At 41.6% G+C, this 24,105-nt stretch overlaps 1 protein-coding gene and 1 long non-coding RNA gene across 2 annotated transcripts in view; one reads left to right on the forward strand and one right to left on the reverse strand.

Annotated features, from left to right (window-relative positions):
* Positions 1-20,043, reverse strand: part of LOC124288341 (sodium/hydrogen exchanger 10-like) — a 66,948-nt gene extending 46,905 nt beyond the window's left edge. The window contains 2 exon segments of the mRNA XM_046724859.1: positions 3,291-3,423; positions 19,924-20,043. Coding sequence (XP_046580815.1) covers positions 3,291-3,414 — 124 coding nt within the window. The 5' untranslated portion in view covers positions 3,415-3,423; positions 19,924-20,043.
* Positions 20,044-20,350: 307 nt separating this feature from the next.
* LOC124288316 lies at positions 20,351-21,740 on the forward strand. Its single transcript, XR_006901423.1, has 2 exons — positions 20,351-20,449; positions 21,075-21,740. It is a non-coding gene; the product is annotated as an uncharacterized LOC124288316 (long non-coding RNA).
* Positions 21,741-24,105: the final 2,365 nt, after the last annotated feature.

The following is a 24,105-nucleotide window of genomic DNA, read 5'->3' on the forward strand; positions in this document are numbered from 1 at the left end:
GCAACCTAATGCCTGTCATAGGGAGGTCCAGCTCGCTGACCTGGTTGATGCATGTGATTGTATCCAAGTTGTGTAGATCAATGCTCATGTATAGTTACAGGATTGTCTCATCTGGTCTTCAGCAACCTAATGCCTGTCATAGGGAGGTCCAGCTCGCTGACCTGGTTGATGCATGTGATTGTATCCAAGTTGTGTAGATCAATGCTCATGTATAGTTACAGGATTGTCTCATCTGGTCTTCAGCAACCTAATGCCTGTCATAGGAGGTCCAGCCTGCTGACTTGGCTGATGCATGTGATTGTATCCAAGTTGTGTAGATCAATGCTCATGTATAGTTACAGGATTGTCTCATCTGGTCTTCAGCAACCTAATGCCTGTCATAGGGAGGTCCAGCTCGCTGACTTGGCTGATGCATGTGATTGTATCCAAGTTGTGTAGATCAATGCTCATGTATAGTTACAGGATTGTCTCATCTGGTCTTCAGCAACCTAATGCCTGTCATAGGGAGGTCCAGCTCGCTGACTTGGTTGATGCATGTGATTGTATCCAAGTTGTGTAGATCAATGCTCTAGATGATAGTTACAGGATTGTCTCATCTGGTCTTCAGCAACCTAATGCCTGTCACAGGGAGGTCCAGCTCGCTGACCTGGTTGATGCATGTGATTGTATCCAAGTTGTGTAGATCAATGCTCTAGATGATAGTTACAGGATTGACTCATCTGGTCTTCAGCAACCTAATGCCTGTCATAGGGAGGTCCAGCTCACTGACTTGGCTGATGCATGTGATTGTATCCAAGTTGTGTAGATCAATGCTCATGTATAGTTACAGGATTGTCTCATCTGGTCTTCAGCAACCTAATGCCTGTCATAGGGAGGTCCAGCTCGCTGACTTGGTTGATGCATGTGATTGTATCCAAGTTGTGTAGATCAATGCTCTAGATGATAGTTACAGGATTGTCTCATCTGGTCTTCAGCAACCTAATGCCTGTCATAGGGAGGTCCAGCTCGCTGACTTGGCTGATGCATGTGATTGTATCCAAGTTGTGTAGATCAATGCTCATGTATAGTTACAGGATTGTCTCATCTGGTCTTCAGCAACCTAATGCCTGTCATAGGGAGGTCCAGCTCGCTGACTTGGTTGATGCATGTGATTGTATCCAAGTTGTGTAGATCAATGCTCTAGATGATAGTTACAGGATTGTCTCATCTGGTCTTCAGCAACCTAATGCCTGTCATAGGGAGGTCCAGCTCGCTGACTTGGCTGATGCATGTGATTGTATCCAAGTTGTGTAGATCAATGCTCATGTATAGTTACAGGATTGTCTCATCTGGTCTTCAGCAACCTAATGCCTGTCATAGGGAGGTCCAGCTCGCTGACTTGGTTGATGCATGTGATTGTATCCAAGTTGTGTAGATCAATGCTCTAGATGATAGTTACAGGATTGTCTCATCTGGTCTTCAGCAACCTAATGCCTGTCATAGGGAGGTCCAGCTCGCTGACCTGGTTGATGCATGTGATTGTATCCAAGTTGTGTAGATCATTGCTCTAGATGATAGTTACAGGATTGTCTCATCTGGTCTTCAGCAACCTAATGCCTGTCATAGGGAGGTCCAGCTTGCTGACCTGGCTGATGCATGTGATTGTATCCAAGTTGTGTAGATCAATGCTCATGATGAAAGTTACAGGATTGTCTCATCTGGTCTTCAGCAACCTAATGCCTGTCATAGGGAGGTCCAGCTCGCTGACTTGGCTGATGCATGTGATTGTATCCAAGTTGTGTAGATCAATGCTCACGATGATAGTTACAGGATTGTCTCATCTGGTCTTTACTGATATATTGCTGGAAAGTTACCGCTGAGTGTGGTGTTAAACAACAAGGAAACACACAGATTATTCACAGTCTCAGTAATCTTATTTTATCATTTTGATCAGCCAACCTTAGACAAAATTATTCACAGGTGTTTCACTAAGCATGCTTACTGCATGGTTAATTTGCATAATTCTCTTCCGGTGGAACCCTTTGCATAAGCCCGTTTGTCTTTATGGCCAGCTTGGGTATTCAGCCAAGCAGTATACTGGACACATTGGAGGTCTGTGGTCTTCATTAATATATTCATCACAGGATTACAAATCTATTCCAAATTGTGATTCTGAAGGAAGTCTCTTTGGAAGTTAAAATTGGAGCTTTGGATCATATGTAACTGTTTTGTGTTTTGACACAAATACACACGACTGTGAATTCATGATTGTTATTGCTATAAACAACCAAATAAGTATTTAAATTCATTATAACATGTATAAAGAGTTAATAAGAAGCAATATTAGTAATTTTGTATATATTAATAGAATTCATTTGTTATATAAGAGGAAAAGCTGGCTGATAAGCATAAGATGAATGGATGAAAGTAAGAGTGAATGAATGGACATGTAGCATTGCTTCATCACGCCCTGTTACATGTATACCTGTGTTTATGACAAAACTTACTCTGTGGAGATTCCTATATTTGTTCTTGTTGGCATGTCTGAATATGCTAAATATCTTATAAGTTTCTCTACAGATGAACAAGTAGATATACCTTGCACAGCATCCTTAAGACACAGGCCCATACACTCAGTAGATATATATGTCCTTAAATATCATTGATACTGATTTATTCATGTGGTATTTGTCTATGGCTGTATGTATTTTGGGCTGTCATGTATAAAAACAGAAATACGAACTTACTACCCTAGAGGTACATATTGATACTGATCATCATAATCAGTGCTAACTAAAGGATCATATCTGATTAGCACTATTAGTATGAATGTGAACTGCATGTATGTATTGGTGTTTATGATAAGTGTATATTTATAACTGTTATGTTGTAGGCCTGCACAGAGCATCATGGTAACACATAACCCTGATTGTTTCGGTAGTTTTCACCTTCATCTTTGAATCAGACACTGGCCACTGACAAACTCAGCACCTCTGTGAAACTGACTCATGATCAGTCCTTCTGTACATTCGGAAATGAGGGCTTATTTGTCCATGTCCCACATGGAAAACAGTTTGGCTTATGGCCTTTCACAACAGTGACTGTCAACAGTTTCTTTCAAGCAGTACTGGATAAATGGTTATGAGACGCATAAACTCTAACTTTCACGAATTGTACACTTGACAAAAACAACATCATGGTCAGAGTATATGTAATAATATCTATAATATAAAATGTAAATGCTTACATAAAGTTACACGAGCGTTGTGATAGTAAAGTGAAGCTGCTTCAACAGATATGGTAGATCTTACCTCCAAATGCACAGCTGGCAAAAATGAAAAGAATAACGTCTGCTCGACCAGCACCGTCATGGTTCGAAGTGTGGCCCGTAAGATTGGCCAACGGATCGCTACTGTTGTCGCTGGAATCATTCATGTTCCATTCCTGCAAAAATAGGATCCCATTGATTGATCATGTTGATCAGTCGCCATTTTCTTTTCAGAACCGGAAGCTTATCTATGACGTAATAAGATTGCATGATGACGTCAGACGACGTTTCGGCCCCCAACCCAACCCTCCTACACAGAGATCTTCTTGGCTGGCACGAATTTCAGTCGATCAGACAAAGCGTCGAGAGATTCAAGCTGCAAGCAAAGTGGTGATGTTAACAGTGAATAGGTCGAAGACCAGTCATCGGTATGAGTCAGTGAATGAGTTGTGTTTTAGTCCGCTATTTTGAAATGGCGGTATGACATGCCGTGTCACTCTTGACATAAAGGACAGGTCGAAGTGATCCAGGTCACACACCTTTACAACTCTGGTGAAATTATCGCATGAAGTGTCCATGAGAAACCCACAACCGTTCGCATGGGGCTAGCAAATCAAAGATCATGAGACTGGTTCTGTGATACGAAAGCCCCGAGTGAAGGATGCTTGGTCCCAGAAAACGCTTTGCTGAAGTGATTAAATTGATTAAGTAAAAACTTGAAAACAGATTTTCCGATAACAATCAACATTTTAATATTCTTCGTGGAGCAAATTTATGTGATATGAATAAAAATATCACTTTCTAACAATCGGATCAGTCTTTATCCCGACCAAAGCTATTTAGTAAACTTGGTTAATATGTGTTGCTAGCAGACCAAGTACCATAAACAGGATTCGAACACACGACCAGTTGATGACCTACACCTTTACACCATGCCAGTTGATGGCATAACCCAGTGCAGCTTTGAGCACCGAACCGACCAAGTCAGATAAAAAATGGAAATCTATTTTCTAAAATAATTATAGAAAACGTTGCCTGCTACAGGAACAGACTGTTTCACGACAGAGGCTGATTCTCAAAGACAAATAAGGGGTCCGACTAGAAGCTAAAAGTGAGTGTAGAGGGAGTGTATCAGTGATGTGAACCCACGCCACGTATATGCTCTCATTAGGGCAACACGGCCTGGGGCTACGCTTTACAGCAAGTCTTCAAAGAAATAGTTCCAGGACAAAAAACGTTCACCTTTCTGTACGACTTGTGTACTGTATTATTTGTGTAATCCATGATAACATCACCACACCTGACAGTCCCGGAACTGGCCCACCCCTGTTGCTGCCCAATATATGACTCACATTAAGATACTCGCATTTTATGATGGTCGCTCTGAAGCTCTATACCGTAAGTCAGCAAGGTCGGCTGGAAATATATTGCTGAAGTAGGAACCAGACCCTAAGAAATTCTCACACATTCATTCGTAATGATATTCAAATTTTGAAACACAAGTATAATTATTCAATGAGTGAGTGAGTGAGTTGAGGTTTACGCCGCACTCAGCAATATTCCAGTTACATGGCGGCGGTTTGTAAATAATCGAGTCTGGACCAGAAAATCCAGTGATCAATCGAGTCTGGACCAGAAAATCCAGTGATCAACAGCATGAGCATCGATCTGCGCAATTGGGAACTGATGACATGTGTCAACCAAGTCGGCGAGCCTGACCACCCGATCCCGGTAGTCGCCTCTTAGGACAAGCATGGGTTACTGAAGATCAATATTGTAACCCGGATCTTCACGGGTTTATAATTATTCAAAAGTGGGTATAGTTTTACAATGCAGTAGAAATAATCTCGGAACACAGAAATGACCCCAATAGACGTTAATACATGACACGTTTCATAACTTCTTTAATGTTCTTTTATGGCGTTTCAGCGCTAATTCTTGCTCCTTCACCAGGTGGCCAGAGTGAGTGAGTGAGTTAGAATTTAACGTCACCTCGGCAATATTTCAGCCATATAGTGACCAGGGCCCTTATTCTCGAAACGTTCGTAGACCTAAGAATTCTTAACTTTGATCGTAGCCAATGTGTTAAGAATGGGCTTAAGAAGTTCGTAGGGCCACGAACGTTTCGAGAATAGCTAGCCAGGTGGTCAGAACAGGAATTAGCTCTGAAACGTTGTGATAAAGGACAAAAATATGATATTCATAAAACGAGTCATGTTTTAATGTTTGTCCAAATTCTAAATGCCTTCAAGAACTCCAACAGAAGTTCTGTATAAGTGTTGTCCCTGGTTTGTAAACAGTCCACAGTGTGGCAGCCAGAGAGTCTGTTAAACTAAAGAAAGTGTCAAGTAACAGCCATTAACCGTTCCAAAGTCATTCCTGTCACCAAGGATGAATGGCACATCTGTTTTGACGGCTTTATCATGAACAATGAGTACCAAAACAGCTAGGGGGTGTTTGGGGGTACCAGTTGGGGTCAGACCTTTGTTTACTTTGCAAGGTATTTCATGGGTTTAATGTCACGTTCAAGGCTATTGTAGGACGTAACAGCGAGCATGCACGAGCACCTGCTAGAATGTCAGTACGGTTTTTACAGTGTCGACCAGTAAGCTTACCATGTCTTATACTATTTTAATATGGAAAACCCACTCAGACACAGCGTCCAATGAGACTCCAGTCTGACCTGTCCTGGTTTTGTTCATCTTCATACCCAGCGTCAGGCAGGTCGACGACCTGAGCCGTCAGTTAACGTTTGTAATTAATGTCAGTGAGTGGGTATAGTTTTACGCCAGCGTGGAAATAGTCTCGGAACCCAGAAATGATCCTAACGAAAGTTGAGCATGTGTTGTCCCCGGGTTTGTAAAGAGTCCAGAGCCTAGATTTTCGAAGCTTACCTAGAGTTAAGATGGTCGTAAGTACCATGCATTGACATTAACTTAAAATCTAGGCCCAGTCTCGCAGCCAGAGTCTCTTGAACTGTGGGAATGTGAATAAAGTGCCTGGTGGGGGTGAGTCAGTAGCGGTTCGTTAAGGTGCTCGATGTGAAATACTCCTACTATAATAACGGTTACAGTGAGTGAGTTTAGTTTCACGCCGTATTTAGCAATATTCCAGCAATATCACGAGGCACACCAGAAATGGGCTTCTCACATTGTGCCCATGTGTGGAATCGAACCCGGGTCTTCGGCGTGACGAGCGAACGCCTTAACCACTAGGCTACCCCACCGCTCCAGTGACAGACGTGACCCCGACTTCAGAGTGGGGGCATCAATATCACAGATTGACGTTTTCGTAGATACAAATGTATATGTTAACTAAAATCACCATCGTTTGCAAAATAAATTTCAGATATAGTTCTGAAGGCTATGGCTTGAACTGGACGTGCTTTGATCGGTGTTAGAGTTAGACTGAATGAATTACAATGGTTTCACGCCGTCTTTAGAAACATTCCAACTATCATCACGGCGATGACAGGTGATGGGCTTCAAATAGTGTATTTATGTGGGGAATCGAACCCGGGTCCTCGGCGTGCTCTTACCACTACACTACCCTGCCGTCCCTGTAATGCTGGAGCAAGTCCATCGTGGATGATAGAATAGTATCCGTGTGTGACATCAAGACGCCATCTTAGAGGATGTCCAATACATGAGATGAGGATCAGGGCCGTAGTTAACTTTTCTTAATAAGGGGGGCACTATCAATGTTAAAATTCTTAGGGTGTTATATCAATACTTTGATGCATAAGAAGTAATCTGGGGGCACTATCAATCTTAAAAGAGTGTTCTATCAAAACAATGAGTAATCACAAAAAAATCTGGGGGGGCATCCCAAAAACACAAAAACTACGGCCCTGAGGACACTTCATGGTCATATATGACTCCGGCATTTAAATATTAAAGCGGTCAGTTTCCATACACAGGGGTTCTCAAGACATAATGGGTATACATTTTAATTTACATTTGATATATTATACAAAGCTGAACTGAAGCAGCAATGGCTTGATGTGTCTGGCATGACAAATCCATCCCACCGCTCCTGCATGTGTGTTACAGGAGTGAGTTAAAGTGAGATGTGTTTAACTCTTATAATATCAATATTACAACCCTATCACGTCAGGGACACCAAACAGACTTCACACATATATAAGTTACCTACATTCGAACCGGCCTGACGAGTGAATGCTTTACCACGAGACCAGCTCATCAAGCCCACGAACGATGAGAATGACCGATTCCACTGACAAGTCAACTATCTATAATATTTCCCGGAATTCACAATCCAAGCTGTCATGGCCATGGAGAGAGCCTATACCAGCGTCCTTGATTAGGTGTCCGACCGCCATGGTGCGGGGGATGATGGAGTGGAGGACACCACACACGCCGTCCCTACCGACGCCTGACACACAGTCGGCATGTGAACTGGTTTCGGGCGTATACACTTACCTCCCCTATGTAACCATGTAACCATGTAACCTGTAACTAGTGGCGTGTTCAGTCCGGTGTAAGATGTGTATTGTGAGTGAGTGAGTTTGGTTTTACGCTGAACTCAGCAATATTCCAGCTTTATGGCGGCGGTCTGTAAATAATCGAGTCTGGACCAGACAATCCCGTGATCAACAGCATGAGCATCGTGTAAGATGTGTATACCAAGTTAAGAAACAATGCAGGATAGTTCACTCCATTTGGGCACCACTGAAACAACTGAAGAAGATGGAGATTAGACTGAACAGCAGCCATGCCGACAACTGAACCCGCGTCTCCGTCGCGACTAGCCAACACTTTAGTCACTAAGCTACTAAGCTTTTGGAGGAAGTCGAGGTTCTCTTGATTGCATACACCAGCAGGCGTCTTACAGATTTACTTACTTAATTACCCGTGAAGATCCGGGTTAGAATTGATCTTCAGTAACCCATGCTTGCCGTAAGAGGCGACTAACGGGATCGGGTGTCCAGGCTCACTGACTTGGTTGACACATGTCATCGTATCCCAATGGCGTAGATCGATGCTCATGCTGTTGATCACTGGATTGTCTGGTCCAGACTTTTTTACAGACCGCCGCCATATATCTGGAATATTGATGAGTGCGGCGTAAAACTAAACTCACTCACCAAATTACTTAATACTACAGAACTAAAGCAAGCCGGTGTTTCAAAAACTGATAAAAATATATACGTTGTATCATGTTTGTTGTACTTGAAACGCCACAATGAGCAACATTCAGGCTAAATGACAGCGGTCTGTAAGTAATCGAGTCTTGACCTGACAATCCAGTGATTGACGTCAAGAACATCGAGCTAAACAAATAGACGTGTGCCTGAATCACCACAGTCCAACAGGTCGCCGCTTATAGGGTTGGACTGGACTTGGGCGCGACGAGCGAACGCGCTAACCACCAGGCTACCCAATTCTCTTGTACTATACGTGGGAGTTAGCTGTCAAAGACGTTGCGGGACGTGGCGGTAGATTAATCTCAACGGTATTAGCATAATGCCTTGAGGGGACCTTTCTCTGCTGCAGACTCGCATGAAAACAGATTATAAGGGTCACGAGGCCGCGCGAGGTTCACGTGAGGTATACTGGTCATATATCACAATTGTTTGGACGATTAACTTACATTATGAAGGGAGTATGTAGGTGTCTTGTATCTTGTTAGGTTCGGACATCCAAACTACGATGACTGATGAGAAAGATATAAAAGGCGACTTTGTTGGTCGATCTGGTGAACGTTATACACGTGCTCTCAGTGAGTGCCATGTGTGAGTGAGTGAGCGAGCGAGAGTGCGTGACTTGTATTAAACCTGTGTGTGTTGATGTTAGGCTGCAATTCACTCACTCATGCAGGTTGCCAGCTGTATCATAATGGTCAGCCTGGAGTGAGTGAGTGAAGTATAATGCCGCAGTCATGACCCTGCGTCAATTATCATAGGCGCATGTAATAGACACAGGCGACTCCAGTCGACTGCAGTCGTCAGAGGATCAAGTCAGTTAACTGCGGGGGAATTGTTACGACGCATATGGTGAACATGAAAGGCTGAAACTCCCTGTGATGTAGAAACTCCCCTGGATCATGCCGAGTGCACGAGTGATCCCATGTTGTAGATGTTGCATCAGGAGACGAGGAGAGTCCGCCAGTGAATGATGCTGCCGTGCCCCACTTCCCTGTTTTGAGACCCCATCCCCCCGGGCGACACCTGTCTCACGACACACACAGGGGTTTCAATTAATTATGTCTGCATACTGCCTCTAGAGCGCGTGAGTGCGTGAGTGCGTGCGTGCGTGCATGTGTGTGATAGTCATGGGAGGGTGGGTTGTATCTGGAAGAGTGCCTGGAAACAATCATGGACATTCAGGTGAGTGAGTATGGTTTTACGCCGCTTTTAGCAATATTTTAGCAATATGACGGTGGGGGACACCATAAATGGGCTTCACACATTGCACCCATGTGGGGAATCGAACCTGGGTCGCATTAACCGCTAGGCTACCCCACCGCCCTCGCCATTCAGGGGAGACGTTCGTCCTCCTAAGCATCTTCAAATATACCGTCCAGCGTCAGGGAAGCTTGATGGTAAAAGCAGCTAGCTATAGGTCACAGAGCAATAAGTTTGAATGAAATATAACCCGACCGCACATTTCCATAGATAGAGCTGAACCCGGACGATCCTCAACACTATAACCACCATGAAGGCTAACCAACTGTCGCTCTCCGAGAGAGGTTTGAAATCCTCATCCACCTCCGTGTCAGACATATCTTACAATGCTATGGCATAGTTCATATGAATAACGCTGATTCGTGGTTAAACGAGTCTGGACTTGACAAACCTGTGATTCGTATACTGTTTCGTGCAAAGTAATGCAGCCAACCACCGAGCTTGACCTCCTGTTAGCTCGTACGACAAGTATGGTAAACTGGGGATAGATATATCCTGGTCCGGAATCCTTGTGACGTCATGGATGATGAAGGACTTCGATCTTTGTTCCTTGCAACATTGATCTGGACCAGACAATCAAGTGACCACAGCAAAAAACATGCGCTCCGCTAGTTAAAAAACGTACGGTTTTTGAGCAAACATATGCTGCATGCGTTCGTAACATGAAACACCAGAAATATGCTTCACACATTATACACTTGTGGGGAATAGAACCCGGAATTTAGTGATGACTAGCAAACGTTTTCAACTCTAGGCCACCAAACCGCCATCTTGTGAAGTTCAAGTCACTTGAAAAATAAATTGAAAATGCAGGTTATCGATATCAGTTTGAACGAGCACGGGTATGCCATTATGTCGCTTCTATCAACATTCCAGCAATATAACATCCTCTTCACACACTGTACCCATATGGGGAATCGAACCCGGACATTCGTCATGACGAGCGAACTATTTTCAACACTACTCGCTATGCCGCTGCACCTGAACTATAGACTTCTTGTGACAGCAAGGCGCCAAATGAAGTATAAGTAAATATTCCTCATTCAACCCCAACAGCGAAATAGCATTAAACGGTTGTTCTCATGCTGCGAGTCGCTGCAATTATGCATGTGAACAATGCAGTGTTTGAAAAACAAAACGTGAAGTCCTACCTGTAAAAGTTTGACAAATCAAACCCGCACGTCACGGCGTGTACAGCCGTGTTTTACTGCGCAGTTTGTGAATCACCATACACGGATCAAAGTGCAGTTTCACATGAGGTAAATAAAAAAGATTTATATTGAAGAACAGAGTAGTTTATTGAGACTACGGGTATCTCAGACAAAGGACTGGTCTGTTCCCTATGCTATTTTCCGTGTCTATTGAGAAAATGTATACGATGTGTTCATGCAGATTTGAATATGTTTCTGGTATGCTTTCAGAAGCGGTCTTTGTTCGATCCGTCGTAGAGGTCAGATCACTGCTGGGTCGTGGATATTGGCTGCTTGGGTGGCTTGCAACTCATGGTTTAGTCATCGGCACTTGAAAACAGAATCACGAAAATGTCGCGATTATTAATTAACGAAGGTAGTTAAGACTTATAAAGACAAGTCATTCCAGAAATAACAACTATTAGTTACAATAGTGACAAAAAATCCAAAGTGCCCTTTTAACGAAATATCCATTCTGCGCGTGATCGACGTCATCGTGGTTGCAGGGCCGATAAGCATCAGCTCCATACGACTGCTGGCGGTTATAGTTAGCGCAGAGAGCATCTCAGCTGGGCATTTCATTCAATACAGCTTCATGTTGAGAGGGAGGCCAAACACGTTTGTTGGGAAGTGAGCGAGTGAATGCTGTTTTATTCCATTGTCAAGTATATAATAGATATATCACAGGTATTGAGCGAGTGAATTCTGTTTTATTCCACTGCCAAGTATATAATATATAGATATATCACAGGCTGTTTTACTCCACTATATAATAAACACTATGTAATACACTATATATACTCAGCAGCCAAAAACGTCAGTACGAATTCAAAATTAGATAGGCACTGTAATCAGATCATTACATAAATGGACATAATAAGCGGATCAAAAACTTTTTTGGGTACAATATCTTCACACATCGATGAATAACTCAGCACAATTTCAAGACATTACGTGAACGTTTGCAGTCCATTCAGACTCTTGACTTCAGTATCTAGTGTGACCACCACGAGCGGCAATAACTGCAGCACAGCGTCTATGCATGGAGTGCACCAATCGATTGATGAAGGCCATTGACACCTGGAACCACACTCTGAGAAAGGCCTGGCGCAATAAATCGGATGTGTTCGGCCTTGGTATGACATTATTCAGTCTCCTCTGAATTTCATCCCAAAGATGTTCAACTGGGTTTAAATCAGGACTAAGGGCTGGCCACTGCATAATGTTGACACCGTTCTGCTGTAGGAAGTCCCGTGTAGCTCTGGCAGTATTGGCCCGGGCGTGTTATCATGCTGGAAAATATTGTTCCGGTGACGTGCGAAATGTGGTATGCGGTCGATGTAGCGCACCGCTGTGATGCCGCCTCTTCTCCCTGGACCATGGTTCTGGAACACAACAGGACCAACTCTCTGGTTCAGGCCTATTCCACCCGATACCATGATGCTTGCACCTCCCCATGAGTCTCTTTCCATAACACATTGGTCTGAGTAACGCTGGCCACGTCGTCGCCATATTCTTGTTCTGCCATCTGCAGTTGATACGCAGTACCGACTCTCATCTGTGAACAGAACAGTTCTCCATTGCCTGTATCAACATTTTTGGTGTTGTAGGGCAAACTGTAGACATTCACGCCGATGACGAGGGTTGAGGATAGGTCCACGGTAAGGTCTTCGGCAATGGAGGTTCCCGCTGTTAAGACGTCGGCGTACTGCATCAGTACTGATTGGTCTTCCGTGTGCTCCCACTGTCTGGCGTGCTGTTTCGGATGCCTGTGTGAAGGGATTCTGTACATGCTGTCGCACAACATGGCGGTCATTTCGTCTTGTGGTCACCCTTGATCTGGTTCCTCTGAGCTGTCGTGAGAAGGGGCATCCTGCTGACGTTGTAATGTAAATGTTTCAGCCAGGTTTGGGGGTGCATTTTATAGCACGTGCAGCATGAGTTGCATGAAAAACATGTAGAACATCGTACCGTCTTCGAGATCAGGTTGCGTTTTTGAGACCATTTCCTGGGTTCCATTCTTAGTTTGGGAAGGAATGTCTTTGCTCAGGTAAAGTTGGAGATGTTGTCAAAAAATACAATCAAAACATTAAATGAGTTTACAGTTATCCGTTTCTGCGAAGGAAAATTTCAAACTGACGTTTCTTTTGCTGCTTAGTATATGTAGTTGTTGTAAATATTGCACATTGAGTTTCAGCGGTCAAAATGGTCATTCTGGATCTAATTATGGGAATAGAGGAAACCATCTTTTTTGAGAATTTATCACAAACATTGTTTCCTTTGGATATCAAGTTTTCGACCATGAATATGTCTTTTAAAATCTTTATAAAGTTTTCTAAGCTAGGAGTTATTTTTTTCAGGGTGCAAATATAGATGTGTCTTTTAGCAGAAAGTATTGTATGACAAAGTAGTGGGTTAGTACTTACAGTACCAAACCAAACGTGAAATTTTGTCAATTGCAATTCCTGTATGTTTTGATTGATCCAAATTTGAAGTTCATTCAAATTTCTTTTGTTTCCTCACATTCCCAATATATATGACATATGCTTTCATCCGCTTCATTACAGAAAGTACATATTACATTGTCAACCAGTTTCATCTTTAAAAGTTTTTGGTATAAAAAATTCCTTGCAAAATTTTAAATTCAAAATCTAAAAGCTTAACATCTTTTAATTTTTTTCTATATAGATTAAAGATCAATGGCCATTCAAAAACAATATCTTTGAATATATTTTCCCATTTATGGCAGATATGTGGTAAAACACTATCAGATAGCAATTTATCATAAAATTTTCTTGAACCTTTAGCTGAAGTCATGAAATCCTTTTGTAAAGAGTTTATATTAAGGTCATTTGTATACATATATCTGTAACCTTTTAAGGCCTTTTTCCATGATTCAGGTAAAATATATCAAATATATTCAAGATCTAAATATGTACCCCTTATCCCATATGTATTTCGCAAATCTTCAAAAGGGACCACACCTTGTTCATCATACAAGTCGTTAATAGTTAAAATTCCTTTGTTAGCCCAGTGTCTGATAAAGTGGTTTGGGTTTTTAAAGTTATGGTTGAGCCATATGGGTTGGGATAAGACTTCATTTATGTTATCATCTTCAATGGTGTTTTTAGTATAATATAATTTCCATGCCTTCTCCCTCCAAAAATGATTTTAAATTTCAACAATATTCTGAAAAATTGCGCCATACTTAAGCATATCTTTTAATGGAAAATTGCATGGATTACTGACATTTGCTTTTCTGACATATAGTTTGAGTATGGATAGTTTCATGGCATTAACAAAGGTTTTGATATCAATCATGCGTAAACACCCTTCTTTATGATCTTTTTTTCAAAATGCTCCGTCTGATTTTGTCAATTTTATTATCCCAAATAAATCTGAAAAATATTCTCTCTAGAGGAGTAATAAATTCATCTGGTGGGTTAGGTAACGTATTAAAGATATGCTACAATTTTGAAAGAGACAGTGTTTTAATAAGTCATTTTGTCAAGCAATGTCAATTTTATTTTTCTCCATGTCGCTAGTAATCTATTAATGTCTTCTAGTCTTTTTCTTGTGTTGATAACCCACAGATCATTAAGTCAGGAGTAAATTTAATTCTTAAAACTTCGAATTCATTTCTTTGCCATGCTATATTCAAGTCTTGACAAAGTATGTCTCTGCCTCCAGCTTTAGAGCCAATCCAGATTGCCTTAGTCTTATGTATATATAATTTTAGCCCTGACATATTGTAGAAAGTATTTATTGTATCAATCGCAGCATATAAACTATCCTCTTAACAAATTCAAAAATAATTCTGTATCATCAGCATATTAGCTTAACTTATATTCTTGCTCATCGATTACAATACCCTTTATTTTGTTATTTTGTCTTATCATACATCCAAGGATTTCAGCCACAAAAAGAAACAAATATGGTGATAATGGATCACCTTGCTTGCAACCCCGCTTGTTAAGGAAGAACTCAGAGAGATGTCCATTCTGAATAAAATACGAGGTTGTATCATAAGTTAACAACTTAATCCAGCGTATAATCGAAACCGAAACCAAATTTTAATAAGACAGAATTTATAAAATCTTCAGAATCTGTGTCGAAAGCTTTTCAAAATCAGTCAGAATCAATAAACCCGGTATATCTCGTTTCTTAGTTTCAACATAATATCATACAGTAATCATGTATTTCACTTAGTGGTCTGCCTGGTATAAATCCAATCTGGTTATCGTATATTAGGGAATTTAAGGTAATTTTCAATCGGTTAGAGATACAGGCACTTGTTATTTCACAGAGAGCATTTAATAAAATAACTGGTCTCCAGTTCTTAAATAGGTTTCTGTTTTTATTACCTTTTGGTATACCGGTGATAACTCCTCTCTTCATGGTAAGAGACATCTTATTTCTTACAGAAACATCTTTAATAAATCTGAAAATCCAAACCTTAAGATCTTTCTAAAAGTACTTAAAGACATATATATGTAGTTGTACAAACAGCGAAAAGCAAACAGTTGAATCTGCCTCGTAGGAGTTTGCGCTTGTATATTTGTTGTTTTATTTTTTAACCGTAGGCCTTATGTTATCAGGGAAGGACTTTCTGTAGATTCATATACAGGATTTGAGACAAGCGGAATTAATACCATGTGGATTCTCAAAAACAAAGGATTTGCTTCAATCTCAGAAACGGACCGAGTTCAGTTCTGCCCAAACATTTGATATTTCGACGCTTTACACCACTATCAACGCGACATTCCTAAAAAAAAAAAAAACCTTGGCGAAGAAAGATACAGAAAGTCCTTCCTTGATATTTATCTAACATCACAGATTTAGTCCAAAATTGTCAAAAATGTGTTTACTGAGAAAATATGTGAAATGCTGGACTTCCTCATTGATAATATCTTTGTAAAATCTGGGGGCAAAACATTTAGACAATTAGTAGGCATCCCCATGGGCACCAACTCTACTCTCCCAATTGCAGATCTGTTTCTTTATGCATATGAATCAGAATTTCTGCTAGGGTTGGCTAATTGAAAACAACGTAATTTGGCCAAGACATTTAACTTAAACTTCAAGTATATCGATGATCAAATATAGTACAATAACCATTAAATATTGTTGAAGTGAGACCGTCTCATGTGACCGTTTCATGTTTAGACCCGTGCATAAAGATTCATGGTGACAGAACAAAACTCCCCACAAGACAAAAGGGCAAACCTCACAACCAACGCAGGTAGCTGGGGCCTATTCTAACCGAATTCACCACGGGGAGACCCGTAAAATGCCCATAAAAACGAGAAACATCTATTGTGGATAAATACAGTTTCACCAAATGCATAACTTGTTTGAAGAAATGGGGGGTGTGTGCGAGTGTGTGCGAGTGTGCGTGTGCGTTGTACGTGTGTTGTGTTGTGTGTGAGTGTGTGTTACAGTCTCACAGTTAACACCTCAAAACAACAAATAAAATCGTTTCTTTGAAAGGCGGAAGTGAAACTCTTCTGTGGTCCTACAATACCTGTTTCTTCAGAACCTGCGACATGTTAGTGATCGACTGAAACTTGGGGACAGTTAATTCCACCATTTATTGGAACAGATTATTTTCATCTTGTTTAGATCCTAGTGACTTTCATCCCAGCATTTAAGGCTGCCTTACTGTGAGTGGGTTTGCTGCTGGTTCTCGGTCGCGACTGCTGTATGCACGTGTCAAACATGTCGGCGCCCAAGCCCCGAGGCTGATGGGACCAGCACATTATACCTCATGAAATATGTGTTGACATCGTCATCTGTACTTTAGTGGGAGCTGTTTTGAATCGTGTTTAAAGTCAAAGTCATAAAACGAGCCAGAGCATCTTGCTCACGAACGAAGAGCGAATATTTTCTATATGGCGGCGGTCTGTAGATATTCGAGTCTGGACCAGATCATCCAGTGATCAACAGCATGAGCATCGATCTACTCAATCTGGATACGATTATATGTGTCAGCCAAATCAGCGAGCCTGACCACCCGATCCCGTTAGTTGCCTCTTACGACAAGCATGGGTTTCCTGAAGACCAATTCTAACCCGGATGTTTCGTGAGTTGTGTAAAGGATCTGTACCGAAACGTCACACTCAGAAAATATAAGATGCTCTTATCCATACATTTGTCAGTATTGCACTGAACCAAATTTAAAATGCCAATCAGAGAAGCTAATTTGGGAATATAAAACAGGAACGATTCCTGGCACGACGACAGGCGGCAAATGTGACCCGTGAATGGCGTCTTTGGAGTCCCCCGGATCCCTGTGGCTTCCATGGCCTTTGTTGGCCAATGGTGTGAATTTTACACGGCATTCTTACTTTATGACGCACTGGAGGAGGCGAAATGGGGCTCAAGATTGTTTCTCTTACATCGCCACATGCAATTAAATGACTCCGAGCCGAACAGAGTTAGTGGTATGTTTTGAATGAAGCGCGACAGTCAGGGGGAGGCCAAGGTTACAGGTTTTGAAATGTGTTTTGTATGGCGCAGTCGACATTCTATCTCCAGGCAGACGACGCTCTATCCACTACTCCGAGAGCAAATTTGATGACATGTAATATGGAAATATGACATTTGTTGAGTATAATTTGTGCGTGTGCGAGAGAGTGAGTGAGTGAGTTTGGTTTTACGCCGCTTTAAGCAATATTCCAGCAACATCACGGCGGGGGACACCAGAAATGGGCTTCACACAATGTACCCATGTGGGGATTCGAACCCGGGTCTTCGGCGTGACGAGCCAACGCTTTAACCACTAGGCTACCCTACCGCCCTGTGCGAGAGAGACTGATTTGGACCGTTGACGAATCAAGTTTTCATTTCTTTGGTAAAACCTTAGGATTAATAATTGGATAGCAGGTTGAGGCAGCACATACTCCTGGTGAGACAGTTTACTACGGAATATACAGATCAGTCTTTGAGGATGATACATATACCTATTAAAAACAGGAGGGAAACGGCCAATGTTATTTGACTTAGGCAGTCAGTAGTTGATATGGATGTGAGCAAACAATATATTAAAAGAAAATTAGTTACGAATAATGACAATTATTATGGATATACAACTTCTTTTATTCTGTGGAGGCGACGTTTCGACATAGATTCTAATGTCGTTGTCAAGCAATTAGAATCAATGTCGAAACGTCGCCTCCACAGAATAAAAGAAGTTGTATATCCATAATAATTGTCATTATTCTTCATCAACTCAACTTCTAAAATGCCCATCAAAGAAGAAAATTAATAAATTTCTAAAATATGTCCCTTATGGCTGTACCCTGACATAGACGTAGACATATGGGTACATACATAGACGTAAGCGTCAAGGGAAGCTCCGTCACGAGCATCCTTGTATATTTGGGTTGTATATTCAGTGACAAAGCTCTTGAAACCTGCTTAATTCAGGGGTTGGAGTGTGCGCCCGGAGAGCGGAAGGTCGCGAGTTCGATCCCCGACCGCGTCATACCAAAAGACATTAAAATATGGTACTTGTTGGTCCCTGCCTGGCGCTCGGCATTAATAGGTACAAGGACTGGTCGGCTCGTGGTCAGTATAATGTGTCTGAGTGGGGCATTCATGCTTCACTGCGGCATGGCATCTCAGTGGGCTAGCACTATAAAACCAGCTTAAGTCTGGGCTAGTACAAGCAGCCGCACATACACATACACACGCATGCACGTCGTCATATGAGCGTAATATTCTCAAGCACGACATTAAACCTCACCTCACCTCACCTCACCTCACCTCACCTCAATTCAGGAAAGCGCCCAAACACCACCGAGATGCTTTTCAGTGAACAGGAGTGAGTGGGGTTTCCGCCGCTTTTAGTGAGTGAGTGAGTATGGTTTTACACCGCTTTTAGCAATATTCCAGCAATATCACAGCGGGGGACACCAGAAATGGGCTTCACACATTGTACCCATGTGGGGATTCGAACCCAGGTATTAGGCGTGACGAGCGAATGCTTTAACCACTTGGCTACTCCACTGCCCCCAGTGAACATGAACTAAGCACAAGTGTACACAAGTGTAATTATTCAATGAGTGAGTGAGTGAGTTTAGTTTTACGCCACACTCAGCAATATTCCAGCTATATGGCGGCGGTCTGTAAATAATCGAGTCTTGACCAGACAATCCAGTGATCAACAGCATGAGCATCGATCTGCGCAATTGGGATATGATGTCATGTGTCAACCAAGCGAAGATCAATATTCTAACCCTGATCTTCATGGGTAACGGAACATATGAAACACATATAACCAACATAGTTCCAATCAAAGTTACGGTGTTCCCATACTTTTGTGAATGAGTATATACACCAGGTGAGACAACTTAAAACATCTTGCTGTGTATTTTAGATCAAACTTATAGGTAGATATACAAACAAAAACTCGGTGAGACCTCATGTAAAACATGTAAAGCGTAATATCACCCGAGGACAAGCACCTGGGGATCATGGATATTTTGAGTATATAGAAAAGACTGAACATACAATAATCTCATCAATGAAAATATTCACAAAAATATTCACCTGTCCAAAGACCTGTCTGTGTTTCTCTAGTAAAGATCAACTTTACTTTGGGGTAGAAGAAAGACGTTCAAAGTCGGTATGGAAAATATTCGACATGACTCGGGCGTCAAGGGACTGTGAGGCAATATCGTGAGTCATGAAAGGATTATTTGACCATACATTTTGTTCTTTTCTGACAACACCGGGGAATCTCAGCCTTGGTCGAAGACCTTGAAATCACATTTAGCCTTACCTTGGCACTTAGTGTTGTCAGAAGTCCCATATAGTAAAGCTTTGAAATGATCAAAGCCCAATGAGCATTAACGTGAACATATTTGACAAGTCTGATTTGTAAACGGTTTGCTAAATAATGCAGATCCTGTTATCCTAAGAACATGAATAATTTCTACAGCAACAACTATCAGTTAGTTCAAATGTAGTTCAGTGTCATGAAATTCTAGGTTAAGTATAACCGTTACCTAATCAGCCTTGTGAACAGGTATAAGGTAGGTATATATCCGGCTTACCTTGCTAGCGAGACCGGTATGTGTGTTCTCCGTTCAGGTGAGACCAGCGTTCTGACGGAAAATACGCCAAGACACTCAGTCCATCAAACCTCGCACCATGGGCCGTCTCAAAAGTCCCGCGCTGATTTAATGGTCGAAGTGTAAAGAAAGCCACTTTCATTGCGCTAATAAAGTCCTGTGAATTGTCCGTAAGCCATTGACTTACTGAGTTAAAAACTATAATATTTTTTTACACAATGAAATTACAAAAGTGGTGAAAATTGAAATCAAGATTATTATGAGATGGCACAGTTTCAATTAACTTTTAGTTCAGCCTTTTATTCTGTCGATTGTCACACTTTCACACTTGACAACACATGATTTCCACGTGCTGAGCACGTAAATTAGCACGCGCTGTACTGAATGAATTTCGAATCGTTATTGGATACATGATGCACCTGATACAGGGTTGAGGCAACCGACGGACGGACGGACACACAGACGCACACACGGACTGTATACGACGCCGTACTTCATTGAGTGAAAGGTTGATTTTAATACTAATCACGTGTTATGTCTGACCAGATCCAGTCGTTCGTTTACAACCGTACAGCTGGCATATGCTGACTGCGGCATAAAACAAAGTCACAAATCATTAAGGGAAATCCTCTACACAGCGTATTGTTTATGCAGCATATAGGCTTAACAACCCATGCAAATATTATACTACTCATAGTTTGCTAAGAATCAAGTTTTGATGATGCATAAACTTTATCCAACAAATACAGATTGAAATATGCCAGTACAAAATGATTGATAGCCCCTACAGGACCTCAGTTTCACGATGAACGAATGAGGTGCTTGAAAACAGCGTTCGAAATTAACGTCGGTCCTTAGGTCCGAAGCTGACCGAACACCACTCGGACCCACAGCTTTTGTTTTCTGCAGGTCCTTATGGCCGACAGCTTTTTCATCCCCAATAACGAAGAGTATTATTTCTATATTAAAATATAGGGCCTACACATTCTGATCAGGACCCTCAACATTTTATGGTTCTGGGTCGGCCGGTCCTTAAAGCCTGCAGCTTGTCAGGGTTAAGGGCAAACACTGCTTGAAAACCTGTGTTTTGATGCATCGTAACAGCACCATTGCCTCTTTATGCCTTATAATAGTCCAAGAGTCATTTAAAGACCGAGGGGTGAAGCAGATACACAGGCATGGAGCGGTAGCCGGGCCACAGGTTTCAATCCTATGGAAGCAGGTTGGAGCGAGTTGCAGACCGCCCCCTCACAACACTCTGTCCTTTCAGCACAGAACTCGGCAATGCTCTTACTAAAGAGTGGATCAGTCTTTCCTTGGCAACCATCCAAACACTTATTGGGAACATTGGACGACAGTGCCAGAATGTGGTCGCACTTTGTTGATCACAAACTCCCTACTGAGAGTATTTGTTCAAAATGAATAAATGATACACTGAAGGTTCTGTTTTTGCCAAATACTAACACTTTGAAATGTAAGTAAAAATGTATGTGAATAGATGATGAGTAATCTGTGGCGTATGACGTCATGCACACTAGTGTATAATGTACATATAAATTACATTTAGTGTATATCAAGGTATATTTTACATTCATATATGTATTTTCCTGCAGTTCAAAAGTGTGGTTATTTTTTGCTTCGTTTCACACGTTGAAAATGATTTTCATACTCTTGATAGTTCCTCGTACAGAATGATGTGTTAATTGAGGTACAATCTGTCATGGAAACGGAATGTTTTTTCTTTCAATGAAAACAGTGACTAGCTTATAAACAAGTGTTGGAAACACTGTTGGTCGCCATGTTCTTGTTTTGTCAGTTTAATGGTATATTGCAAACAGTGTCAGCCTCTCTCTCTCTCAAGTTGTCGTCACATAGGCAACGTGAACACAGTGAGACACCTGCCATTTTCAACACCGACATGTGCGTTAACATTTCGTGTCAGCTCGCTATAGTCACGGGCGAAGGGTTAGCCTAATGGTTAAAGCGTCCACTCGTCACGATGACTCGGTTCAGGTTCGACACGACTAGAGTGTCACGTTGAAGCCCATTACTGGTGTCCCCCACCGTGATGTTGCTGGAATATTGCTTAAAGCGGCTTAAAACCATACTCACTCACTCGCTATTGCCACAAAATCGTATGTACGTTGCATTGAAAACTAAACGACCACGTTAGTTAAATATTGTTAGCATCTTAAATTTAGCACATGTGATGACGCAAGTGTCGTCGATTATGTCCCGCAAATGTCCCGTATCTTCCATCATTATATTCCGCGGGTTAACGGAAATATTGTTCGAACACCCATTAAAATAAAATATGGAAAACATTTAGATACACATGAATGGTGTTAATGATAAGGTTGATCATCGCTTTTAATATTCGATTTTTGTTCATATTAAAAGTCATTTATTATGCATTTGGTTTCTAATTACATAATAAAGACACAATTGATTAATTTCAAACCATTGTTTTGAACTATGGGTGCGCTTGTAAAAATAACAATACTTTGTTGACAAAGCCAGGGCAAGACCGGTAGATACTTCACACCAATGTCCGTTATATTATTCATGTTGTAAAACGCAGCACCACAATCAGTTACAACAAACATCACCATTGAAACAAAATATTTACATTTAATAGCTGTTGTCATAGTAACGGGAAGGGATCTGTTCTGTGTTCTGAGAATATGGGTATTACATTGCTTTGGATATCTAGAGGACGGGAGTATGTTGTGAGAATATGAGTATTAGTGCACAACATTGTTTTAGATATCTAGAGGACACGGGCGTATTTTGTGAGAATATCATTGTCATATTGAGGGTCTTCCATGTAATTGTCACAAGAGTAACCTGTCATCTTAGTATTTGTCTTTGCATTACAGCTACACGACAGCATCCTAAATTGGACAGACGGGGTGCGTGAGTTTAGATTTATCGTCACATCGGCAGTATTTCAGCCATATCTTGACGAGAGGAAGCCGTACATCAATGACAAATATATATCAACTGTACATATTCCTGTCGTCAGCGGACAGTATAATAACTATAACGACCAGATTATAACAAAGTGTTTTTAAAACAAGTTAGGGTAAGGGAAATGAAATATTAATTTAAACGATCAATTGACAAACAAAATATAAAAGTGGCTAGAGAATTGCTGGCAACGGAAGTTAGACCTCCATATTAGTGACACGCAGACACTTGCAATACTTCTGCTTCCTGCGTGGCTAGCCAGGATTTATACCACCCCAGTAGGATTTATACCACCCCAGTAGGATTTATACCACCCCAGTAGGATTTATACCACCCCAGTAAGATTTAAACCACCCCAGTAGGATTTATACCACCCCACCCCCAGTAGGATTTATACCACCCCAGTAGGATTTATACCACCCCAGTACGATTAATACCACCCCAGTAGGATTTATACCACCCCAGTAGGATTTATATCACCCCAGTAGGTTTATACCACCCCAGTAGGATTTATACCACCCCAGTAGGATTTATACCACCCCAGTAGGATATATACCACCCCAGTAGGATATATACCATCCCAGTAGGATATATACCACCCACCCCAGTAGGATTTATACCATCCAAGTAGGATTTATACCACCCCAGTAGGATTTATACCATCCCAGTAGGATTTATACCTCCCCAGTAGGATTTATACCACCCCAGTAGGATTTATACCACCCACCCCAGTAGGATATATCCCACCACCCACCACCCCAGTAGGATTTATACCATCCCAGTAGGATTTATACCACCCATCCCAGTAGGATTTATACCACCCCAGTAGGATTTATACCACCCCAGTAGGATTTATACCACCCCAGTAGGATTTATACCACCCCAGTAGGATTTATACCACCCCAGTAGGTTTATATACCACCACCCCAGTAGGATTTATACCACCCCAGTAGGATTTATACCACCCCAGTAGGATTTATACCACCCCACCACCCAGTAGGATTTATACCACCCCAGTAGGATTTATACCACCCACCCCAGTAGGATTTATACCACCCCAGTAGGATTTATACCACCCAATTGCAAGGTTATACCACCCCAGTAGATTTATACCACCACCCAGTAGGATTTTATACCCCAGTAGGATTTATAGGTTATACCACCCACCCAGTAGGATTTATACCTATACCACCA

This window comes from Haliotis rubra, unplaced genomic scaffold, assembly GCF_003918875.1.
Source record: "Haliotis rubra isolate DU_JTF1 unplaced genomic scaffold, ASM391887v1 Scf415, whole genome shotgun sequence".
Classification (NCBI taxonomy): domain Eukaryota; kingdom Metazoa; phylum Mollusca; class Gastropoda; order Lepetellida; family Haliotidae; genus Haliotis; species Haliotis rubra.